We start from the raw sequence: 11,821 nt of genomic DNA, 5'->3' as shown, positions 1-11,821 counted from the left end.
TATTGGCCTGCAGGCAGTTTTCGGACACTAGTCCAAGAATAAAGATTTTTATTAGTAAATTTCTATTATGAAATATTCATCTTAAATAACTCCTGTGCTATATTTTTACTTTTGATTACTCTAAGAACATTGAATATTAACACTATTTTGAATGGTTCTAAAATTTAGAGSGATATTAGAGCAAGAAATACTTCATATCCACAACAACCGTTGGAACTGCTCCCCAATTTTTGACATTATTCATATGACAAAGAAACAGTCATTTAAAGAAAAAAGAAAAACAAGTTCTAAAGAATTTCACAAGTCCCTGAAATATCTATTGATTTCAGAGAAGTCCATGGACTTTATAACTACTTTTGAATTACTAAAGAGAAGTAAACATTAAATTCAGATCTGAACTTAGCACTATCTGGATTTGGAAGATAGTTCTGGATTTTGAAGTGCTTCAGCATAGCAATGTAGCAAMAACAGGACACTGATTTGCAGATCACTTCTTAAAACATGTGTTACAAACTTTTAGGTTATATTTATCTGGGTTTGTAAGTGCCCAGTACTAAGAGCAACAGAGGTTTGGTTCAATCTCAGAATAATATATATGTTTCTAGTATTATGAGTAAGACATTGTTAGGAATTTCCTACTCCTCTACTAGTGAGCCTAGATCTGTAGCAACAATGCCACACCAGCGAGCACCCACTTAGACGGATTTTCTTTAGTTTTAAGGTTAAAAGTCCACACAAACGTTGGCCCTCTTTGACGTGTTTTGTAGACAGGACATGGGTACATAATACGGTTATCTTGCTTGTCAGCAGGAATGGCTTTGATGAAAATGACAGGCATGGCTGGGGTTAGTTCCTTGAGCCTTGCATCTGTGATTATMCCAGTCTACAGAGGAAAGAAAAAGAGCTCTTAGTTAGATTTCTAAGATCCCCATCAATTAACTGCACTCTGATAAACATGGTTATCTGTAATGTTTCTGAAAGTTGATCTTGCTGGCAGGTGAGTCTTTCTGAAGTAAGGAAGGCCTGGATCAAACACCTAACCTGTTTCATCAGAAGCCTCTCTCAGGTGTAGCTTATTCCAAGGGGAAGACTGACAACTGCTGCCATCAGGTGCTCAAACCCACAAGTACCTGAGCAGGACTTTGCTGAGGAATGATGCTCCTGACTAGGTGCAGCCAGATAATTCTCATCTGTCTTTAACTCACAGCTTTGTCTAAGCAGAAACACCTGGAGGGAGTCTGCTTGTGCTAGGACCAAATGTAGACTCCAGAACAGGGTTCAGGCTGGAGAGCAAAACTCACTTAAGAAGAGGCTAAAAAGCACCAAGTGTTCCATGACACCTCCAAAATAAGAGCATGACATGGGATGCTTGCCTGTGCACTGAACACAGGAAACATGTTGAGAGATCCCAAGACGTACCACTGGCTTGTTTCCACTCACAGGTGCTCACATCACCAAGAAAGATACAGAAGGACTGTTACTGAGGGAATATTATCTTAAATTAACAAGCCTRCACTATCCTTTTCAAAGCAATGCTTTCACTCAGCAGGCTGTCTGACATAGGAGAGGGATAGTATGCTGTTAGGGCATGAAATCAGCTGGCTTGTTTCTCTAACGTTCATAAAATGCCCTCCATATCAATCAACTTCCAGGAAAGCCTGCAAAATTGCTTAATGGAGGCTGCAGAGAGCAAATGAAAACAAATAGAGAAAAGGAAATAAAAATTCTCTGTGCTAAAGAAACTGCCTCTTATTGCAGTTTAGTTTCACATATCATTATTATCTCAAAAGCTCCTAGATTAGAGCTGTGGATAAGCTTCAACCTCTCTAATAGTTTATTCAGTTCTGGAAATGAGTGAAGAAATATAACCCCTCTTGCAACACACCTCCACTTAATTGTACTAACACCATCTATTATACTAAGCTAAGACTCAATTCTGATTTAGGATTTTGTATTTCTAACATGGTGAACAAACATTAAATAATTCTTATATCACCTCGTAAAGGAGCTATTTATCAAGCGTTATTATGTGTTATTTTTAAATCCATACCTTTAATTTCTGAAGATGAATTTCGATCTGTTCTCTTGTTTATTGATGACAATTCTTCAAACCAAATTTCCAGGATATATTCTACCTATTTCTAGGTTAATAAAGTCTGAAATCTTCCTGAGATACTTCTTTATAGAACATATAACTGTGATATGTCTGGGCTGAGTTTCATTTGCATTTTTTCTCTCTTTCACAGTCAGAAATTAAGTCTACTCTTAAAGAAATTTACCCTAGCTCCTGGCACAGCACACCTGGTACAAAGACACTTTTTTGACCTCAGAGAGCTCCAGATCTTAGATCCTAAAGGAGAAGTCTTCACTTCTGTTTGTCTTGACTTCTCAAAAGTCAATTTGAACAGTGGACATGCACAGAATCACAGAATGTGTAAGGYTGGAAGGGACCTCTGGAAATCATCTAGTCCAACCTCCCTGCTCAAGTATGTTAGACAGGGTTGCACCCAGGCRGGCTTTGAATATCTCCAGAGAAGGAGACTCCACAACCTCTCTGGGCAACCTGCTCCAGTGCTCTGCCACTCTCACAGGGAAGAAATTCCTCCTCACGGTCAGGTGAAACTTCCTGCGGTTCAATTTCTGCCCATTGCCTCTTGTCCTGTCACATGGGACAAACAACTGAAAAGAGTTTGTCCCCGTCCCCTTGACACCCTCCCTTCAGGTACTTGTACACATTGATAAGATCCCCCCTTCAGTCTTCTCTTCCCCAGGCTGAAGAGGCCCAGCTCTCACAGCCGTTCCTCATAGGGCAGATGCTCCAGCCCTCTGATCATCCTCGTAGCCCTATGCTGGACTCTCTCCAGAAGCTTCCTGTCTCTCTTGTCCTGGGGAGCCCAGAACTGGATGCAGTACTCAAGATGAGGCCTCACTAGGGCTGAGTAGAGGGGCAGGATCACTCCTCAYGACCTTCTGGCAACACTCTGCCTAATGCACCCAGGATGCCATTGGCCTTCTTGGCCACAAGGGCACATTGCTGGCTCATAGTCAACTTGCTGTCCACCAGCACTCCCAGGTCAATGCACTGCCAAATATCAATGGGCCCAGGGAAAAGGACACAAAGCAGTTGCCACAAGCCATGGATGCTCATGGTTGGGCCCAAATACATATGCAGTGAGACAATGTCCTCTCCTGCTCAACTGTATCTTCATGTTTTACTAGCACAGGCACATTTGCACTACAGCTAATTTAAGAATAGTTGGCTTAAAGACCTGTCCATATTGGTTGGTTGCCTTTCAAACATAGTCACTTCTGTTTGTAGGAAAGGAGTGCTTATACGACAGCTGCAGTTGTAGAGCTGACTAGCAGGGTAGTCAGCAAGAATATCACTCCAAGAAGGTCTAGAGATTGTGGTGTTGGTGGCTTCGGGTGGACATAGGGAAGCGGACAAAGAACCATCCCTGTTGTACACACTGAAGGTGATCTAATGATGTGCTGCCCAGCAAAACCAAATGAGAGACAAATTTTTATCACTGATTGGACAGAAAATTGAGATACACATGGAAAAAGGATTGCCAAGTTATCTTTTTTTCCAGAATAGCCATAAACAAGAGAGTAGCTGTTCACAATGCAGTTCACAACTGTCCCCTCTATGGTTGCCTTGTAAGTTTATCACTGGAGAGCCCAGCTTCAACCACATGCTGTTGTGGTTCTTACAGTTCACAAATACAAGGGCATTATTGACAGCTAACATCTGGTAGAACAGGCTTCACAGAATGTCCAAGTTCATCACTCTGGGAAAAGTTTCAAGCTCTGATGCGTAAGCTGATGTACCAGTGCCTGTGCACAAGATGATGCAAGCTGTGATGTTCTAGTGATTGTAGCATCAGAATTGTGGAATCCAGAGGTACCAGTGCTGGATTCCACACTGATGCCATTTTCACCTGCCTCAGCTTCTGGGAAGTGTCTCAGATAAAAATGAGCAGTGTGGGACTGTTCTCAAGGAAACTGAGCTATCTGAACCACCAAAATATATGCCAGCTGTGACTGTTCCTCACCACTCAGATCTGTCCCTTGTTAAMCCCTCTGCCGATTTAAGATGAGTTCTTTCCATAAGACTAGCTTTAAAAAGTTCACAGAAGCTTTAGCTGATGTGGAGTGAAGGAGATAGGATATTCTCAGTGTTGAACTCTTGCTCAGCATGATGTGCACTGACTGTGCATCTCCTCTAAGGACAAGGGAATGTGTCATCTACAACCAGCAAAGCTCAGTGAAGCACGTTACTACTAAAAGACCTCTCCATTTGTCCTATCATGCTCCAGTATCCTTGGTAAGTAGCAGGGCATGTACCTGGGACTAATCTCTCCATTGTTGGGAGTGAGAAACTCAGTAATCAGTCAGTAATCTCCCATGGCTTGAGCTAAAATGTCTCATAGTGTCACCAAGCAAACTGTCTTTAGCTGAGCCCTCCTGACTTTAATGGCGTTACAGCAACAGATCATTTGGACCCAAAATAACCTGCTTGATTTCATTTGGTTTAATAGCTGCCTGCTGTTTTGTAATGAAGATTTTATAAATTTAAGATACCCAAGGGCAAACATAAATGTTTAAATAAATAGAAAAATGTGAGTAGGAGAATATGGMGGGATTTTTCCCTTTTCTAAAGGCACAATCTGAAAGTGAAATATTCTTTTAAAAGTAGAAGTCCTCCCCAGAGTACTATGTCTAAACATGACCTGCCATTCTTATCAGAGGATTAATTTTGAATGAATATATAACACAAAAGAACTGTGCAGCTGTTTTAATAATTCTGCATCCATTTATGTATATGGGTGCACACTAGATTACAGGTAAAATGAATAGTTCCACTGGGTAGAATTGATACTTCAGTGTGAACAACAACATACAAAAATATTCTTTTTCTTTCTGAAATAAGCTGAAGCACGATACCCAGAGATTATGAATGGTTCTATAAATGTTATTTTTCAGCATCTTTCAATCACAGAGAAAACATAACCAGAAAAACACAYTTACTAAAGTCTAGATGGTCCTTGAAGACAAAACTTATTGCTGAATACAATCACCTATAATAAAATATCAGAACGAGGTAAAGAAGCTACATGTTCCCCAAAAGATTTCTGGTTTAGCACCACTGAATTTCTTACTCTTCATGTCCATTATCACTTAGGGAAAGRTAAAGGCCAGGCAGAACTCAGCCATTTTGACCAGCATGTTTTCTAATCTTTATGTGATGGCAAGAGAAAGCATACCAGCAACCACTGGAATTTGTTTTTAATAGAGCATTTAAYATGTACAATTACAACCTCCTCCAAATGCTCCCTATTCTGCCATGTCCAGCTGATCTGCATTAGCCTAAAATGTCAGTTCTTGAGAGTGTCAAAAATCTAGTGCTCCCTGTAGCAAGGGTTTATGGTCTCCAACAGCTATAAGGGTTTTCTATTGACCCATCCCACAAATTGTAGATAGGGCCCCTCATCTGCTTACTGAGAAYAGTGTGTGGCAGGTGAGACAGCCACAGCAAAGAAATAGAAAAGAGAACAGGCAGGGAACTGTAGAAGCAGGACTTGGGAAGTGGACTGGGTTGGTCTCTGTTCCACTACTGTGATTTCTGTTATCAGTAAAGTCTAACACAGCAAGGCAGGAGATTTGACTTGATGCACACTTGAAACCTTTATCACTACCTTCTGACAGAAACTCCACCAGTGTTCCTGACTGTCCATGGCTTTTCAGGCCCAATGTGCACATCAACCCATTCTCAGAGAGAAAAGCACCTGGAACTTTGACCTTTCTAAGGATTTGTGATAACATCTGCTGGRTGCCATCAATCCAGGAGTTCTGAGTGACTGCAGTTCTAAGCACAACGACTGCATTTAGAGCTTTTCCTAATTTCCTATCCTTCGTGRCAAACAATTTTAGAGAGGGAGATGAAAAATAGGTGGAAGATTTTAGATTTGAATTGCAAGGTCAGGATGGGCTACAGTATATAATAGACATGGCTTCTCTACACAACATCCTACCACAAAGCTGCATAAGAGATAAAGGAGAATCTTCAAGGTTAAGACTAGGACCACTCAAAAGAGTTGCCCCTGAAATAAAAGCTTCTTCCTGTGAGAGCATAAACTTGACACAGGTAAGTTCTGGGTGACTCACTTTGATCAGCCTTCACTCTCTCACAGATCACTGGCAGCAGAAGTATTGCACTGGCTGCTCAGAGGAAAATATGCATGAATATCTGTCATTTAATTCTTGCACGCAACACAAATTGGAATTTGTGGTACAACAGTCCAGGCACCTCAGGGACCAAGTCTGGTGGGAATTTGTCAGCCTAATAGTTCTCACTCTGTAAACTGAACTCCTCACTGCTGACAATTGTCAGTAGGAATGACAGGGACAACTGTGCTCCTACGGGATGTTGCTCCACGGGGTGCACTGCAAAAAGAGTGCTGCTGGCTATGTGGTCATGGCATACCAAGTGTGCATGCTTTTCTTCAGGTGCCTGCTCAGTGGGTATGGTTCCCACTTTGGCTTCCCTGAGGCTGGATGTGCTACAGCTGAAAGGCATTTAGCTACATCCAGAAAGAGAACAAGAAGATCTAAGGTTACTCTCACTGTCTGAGTGTTTGTTCATGGTCTACATTGCCCCCTATGCTTGTCCATCAGACTTAACCACACAGTTAGACCTCTGTGCGATTTTTAAGTGCCACGTAAGAGGTGTGGCTGAAGGGCATAATCCATTTTTAGTCACAGGTCAAATCTATGAGGATGCTATTCTGTTCAGTTCTGTAACCACCTAATAGAGGAGGGAGGGACAGTGGTTCAGATTTAGCACATACCACTACATGGGATGGCATTCAGCTCTGGAGACATGAAGATGTAAGAAATCAGGGTCCACTCCTTCCTTTCCACTATTGCTAACCGGGCAATGGAGTAATGAACACTCTAACAGTCTGAGGTGCAGGGGTGAAGGGACAGTACAGTCCTGAGAAGAACCCAATTTTTTGTCGGTGTAATACTGTCATGAGTGCTGACCTCTCTTTATTCAATACACACTGAAGTTGAGATCCACCTTACAAAAACTAGATGTCTCAGTCCAAGCTGGCCCCTCCAAACTCTCTAAATAGCTGAAGCAGTGAAAGCTACTCTCTACGGCTGATTCATCTGATTATCTAGGATGCGCTGTTGAGGAGATGCCCAGTTCTTTCCAATCCCTAAGAAGTAGCTCAAATGATTAGTTTAGACTAGTGCCTGTTGGGACTGATAAGTTTCCCACAGCACAGTGGTAACCAATAATGGCACAACTTCCACAGCTTTCTCTTAACACAACAGCCTTGGCAAGCTTACCTGTGCATCCCAGCGTGCACCTTCCATGAACAAACCGTGGATATAAGCCCCTTCCCGAGGAGGACTGGCAAAATCTTCCCGGTTCTTCTTTGTCACGTCACACTGCAGGGTCATCTTGTCCAAAGGCCACTCATTCTTTCGGGCTGTGGACTGCATGATGGCTGTCAGGAAAGACTGGGGATTGAAGAACCCAGCAAGCCACACTGCAGAGGGCAAGGAGAAATCTCCTGTCCAGGCATCTAGCTCCTTGATGCGACTAAGGAGGTCAGCAAACCATCCACCCAGGCTAGCCATGGAAGGGTACGCCTTCTTTATCCAGGACTCAGGCACTGTGTCCAAGAACAGGGCATTTTGTAAGCTCTCCATATCACTTGTCATGGTCAGTTCTCCCTGAGAGAGAAAGGAGACAATTAGCAGCAGAACATGAAAATGTTCTTCTGTCAGAGGCAAAAATGGTGACCGTTTTACGCTGAGCAGAGCTTGCTTCACCTGAGCTAGGAAGTATGGAAGAACATGGAACCCTACACAATCTTTGYGAATTTCTTCATGAGCTTTGGGTTTTTATGAACTCTTCCTACTGCAACTCCATATTCCTCCCTAATGTAAAGATACTACTTGGAGAAAAAACTATGCAACAGAATGATGCACAGAATAGCTATCCTTTAGTTGCCCCAGAGTTGTTTCTGTTTTCTCTCACTGAATGAAGCTCTTCAAAGGGCAGATTTCTGGAAGTGCACAACCTTTCCCATCAGTGCTGCCAGGGCAGGATCCTGGAGTCTCTGATAATTCTACTCCAAAAGTGTCCAAACATCTGCTGCATCAGGTCCTGTCCCCCTCCTTTGATCTAGTTCTTCTCATCCCCCTCCTCCTTTATTACTTTGCAGTGCAAGTGTTTTTGACTTAATATGTTGTCCRCAAATCTAATCCCAGATTCTTTCACAGAAGAGAAACACTCAACAAAATAAGATAAGATTCTGCCAAATAAAATATAGAGAGAGGCTCAGGATTTTTTTAATTGAGCAAGTAACTATTTTTAAAGCTTTCAAAACCCGTATCAGGTTGGCTCAGAGAGCATATAAACTAGAACAACACTGCACAGCAATACTGCATCCCTCTTGAACTTTTGGAACACTTCAGCAGGCCAGCAGTGCTTTCTATACTGCAATAAAGAAATTCTGTTGAGAGCATATAGGTTAGGATTAGAGTGGCAGACCAACACTGGTGACTTTGCAGTGAGTGTGTGCTACAGAACACAGGGTCAGGAAGAAGATGTCGCCTTCTTCAGACAACCAGAAGAAGCCTCACRTTTGTAGGTCTTGGGTCCTCATGGGGACCTTTAACTACCCTGATAGCTGTTSAGCGGACAGCACAGCARGTCACACGCAGTCCGGGAATTTCTAGACTGCACTGATGATAACCTGCTGACAAGGGTGATCAAGGAGACAACGACAGGAGGTGCTCTACTGCACCARGAGGACAAACACATAGAAGGAAGGCCTGGTCAGGCATGTGAAGGTGGTCAGCAGCCTTGGCTGCAGTGACCAGGAGGTGGTGGATTTCAGGATCCTGCCTGRAGGGAACAAGGCAAATARGAGGCTTGCAACYGTGGATTTGAGGAGAGCCGCCTTTGGTCTGTTCAGGGATCTGTTTGGAAGACTGTCATAGGAGAACGTCCTGGAGACAAGAGAGGGTCCAGGAGCACTGGGTGATTTCCAAAGATCAGCTGCTGCGTGCTCAAGAACGGTCCATCCTGACGTGCAGGAAGTCAAGCAGTGCTGTCAGGAAGCCTGCACAGATGAACAAGGAACTCCTGGCTCAACTCAAGTATGAGAAGAAGCATACAAGAGGTGGACACAAGGTCAGGYGACCTGGGAGGATACAGAGACAGTGTCCAAGCATGCAGGGATGTTGTGAGGAAAGCCAAAGTCCATCTGGAGTTGAATCTGGGAGGGGGACGTGAAGGTCAACAGGAAAGGCTTCTACAATTATATGTTAGCAGCAAAGTGAAGACTAGGGGAAATGTAGGCCTACTGCTGAATGGAGAAGGAGACATGGTAACAAAGGACATGGAAAAGGCAAAAGCATTCAATGCCTTCTTGAGTACAGGCTACGAGAGTTGCTAGTGAGGTGGACTGAAAAATGGCTGAAATGCCAGCYTCAAAGGGTTGTGATCAGCAGCATGAAGTTCAGCTGGAGACCAATCACTAGTGGAGTTGCCCAGGGGTCAAAATGACTGTTTAACATTTTCATTAATGATCTGGACGTACCCACAGTAAGTGTGTAGATGACACAAGATTGGGAGGAGTGGTTTATGGACCACATGGTTGTGGCCTTTCACACTTAGTTTGACAGGCTGGAAAAGGGGGCTGAAAGGAATGTTGTGAAGTCACAACTGTCAGCCCTGAATAACTCCGTGCAACTGTACAAGCTGGAGGTCATCCATCTGGAAACCGTTTTGTAGAAAAGGACCTGGTAGTCCTGGTGGACAACAAGCMGAACATGAGCCAGCAATGCGCCCTTGTGGCAAAGAGGGCAAACAGCATCTTGGGCTGTATTAGGAAGAACCTTGCCTACAGGTCAAGGGAGGTGATCCTTCCCCTCTGTTCAGCACTGGTGAGACTACATCTAGAGTCCCACGTCCAGTTCTGGGATCCTGTGTATAAGAGAGGCACGGACCTGCTGGAGCATGTCCACCAAAGGGCCACAAAGATTATTAAGGGATTGAAGCATCTGTCAAAAGAGGAGGGGTTGAAAGGGCTTGTATTGTTTAGCSTGAAAAAAAGAAGGGTTCAGGGGGATCTTATTAATGTGTTAAAATACTGGGGGAAGAGGGAATAAAGAAGATGGAGCTAAGGTCTTCTCAATGGTGTCCAGTGACAGGACAAGAGAAAATGGGCACAAATTGAAATACAGGAAATTCCATTTATACATAAGAAAAAAAAAAAAATACTGTGAGGTTGATTGAACACTGGAAGAGGTTGCCCAGAGTGGTTGTGGAGTCTTATCCTTGGAGATATTCAATATACATCTGCACATGGTCCTGGGCAACCTGCTCTCATTGAGCCTGGTTTGAGCAGGGTATTGGAGTAGGTGATTTCCAGAGGTGCCTTCAACTTCAACCATCCTGTGATTCTGTGACACTCAAGCTAATCAGACTACAAAGACAAAAAACTGCAAAGGCAGGCAAGCTTCTACAGGTTTGTAATACCCTTCATAATTTGAGCTTTTGCATACTCCTTGCTGAGGTAGTGAGTACAAAACATTATAGAAGTTAGGAGCCCCATAGTTAACAATGATTACYGGTTTCCATTATCAGTACTTACTTTTAGCCCCTTATCGTTTTGCCAGCATTCATTTGACTTACAATTTCTCTTTGCCTCAGGCTGAATGTTTTTGGAAAGATTAACCAAAATTAGTTGAGCTGTTACCGAGAACAAGAGCAGGAGAAGTGGGTCAGTCTCTTCTTAAAAAATTCCAACTGTTCTTTCATGGGACTTCAGTGCCTCCTGCCATGGGGTCAGCAGAGGTGCCCTTTACTGGGCCCATGAAAATCTATCAGGCTTTAGCAGAAGTCGAAATCCTCTTAAAGCAACCTCTGACACGTGTTTAGCAAAGCTTGTCAGAGTCCAGCAGTTGACGATCTTTGTGTTCTCTTTCCACACTGACCGTGCCCCATCCCTGCAGAGCTCTGACTGTCAGATTGCACTGTCAGGCAGCAGTATGATAAGCACACAGAGTCATCCAAACACTGGAAGAGCAGTAACAAGGGCCCTTGGCCCACAGTGTTTCTGACACGCACAAGTGAAAGCAGGTTCTGTGCTGAGTGGTCAGGACTCAGGGCAAACAGMACAATTGCAAGCACTTTCTCAAAGCAAGCATGCTGGAAGATACTAGAGAAACCTGAGTGTGGGAGCTAACTTTGCATTAGAACACAAACATTCTGAGCTAAAAACACTGCAAATGCAACACTCAGAGCTGCTGAATGACAGCTTAAATACAAGGCTTGAATACAAATCTATCTCAGGTATTGCGTCTTATCAAAGAGAGGAAGGGAATCACTTGAATTAAGATATTGGAAATGTCCACTCCAGTGCTTCTGGCTGTTCAGCACTAGACTTGCAACCCTCATTACTGCTTCTTCTTTTTTCTTTTTCTCTTCTTTTTGTCTGTAAAAAGGTTTCTAAATATCCATTATAAAATGTACTTTATTTAGCAAAAAGCAAGTGCAGTATTCCAAGGGACTCTGTCTTCCCAGAACCCAACCATTCCAATTGGAGGTGAGAGCACTTCCATACAACYGCTGTTCTTGGCAGCCACATCACAGTCCAACGATCTCCCTTTAGAACTGTCATCCTATATCTGTGGCTTCCCATGAAGAAATCCCTTCCGAACAAAATGCTTATCTCTCAACAGGATGGATGGGTTTTTTAAAAACCTTTGCTTCAAAAGTGAGTTGTTACAA

General features: G+C 43.2%; 1 protein-coding gene across 1 annotated transcript in view; it reads right to left on the bottom strand.

The window, feature by feature from the left end:
* Positions 1-569: 569 nt before the first annotated feature.
* The window catches only part of DNAH9 (dynein axonemal heavy chain 9), a 211,248-nt gene continuing 199,996 nt past the window's right edge, over positions 570-11,821 (bottom strand). Inside the window, exons 68-69 of the mRNA XM_085306864.1 lie at positions 7,360-7,749; positions 570-883 (exon numbers count right to left, since the gene is read on the bottom strand). Of these exons, the coding sequence (XP_085162990.1) occupies positions 656-883; positions 7,360-7,749 (618 nt within the window). The 3' untranslated portion in view covers positions 570-655. The remainder of the gene's footprint in view (positions 884-7,359; positions 7,750-11,821) is intronic.

This window comes from Rhea americana, unplaced genomic scaffold (assembly GCF_003343005.1).
Source record: "Rhea americana isolate MKP2758 unplaced genomic scaffold, rheAme1 scaffold_249, whole genome shotgun sequence".
Taxonomy (NCBI): Eukaryota; Metazoa; Chordata; class Aves; order Rheiformes; family Rheidae; genus Rhea; species Rhea americana.
Note: the sequence above shows the minus strand (reverse complement) of the source record. Positions and strands in the feature narration are given on the sequence as shown.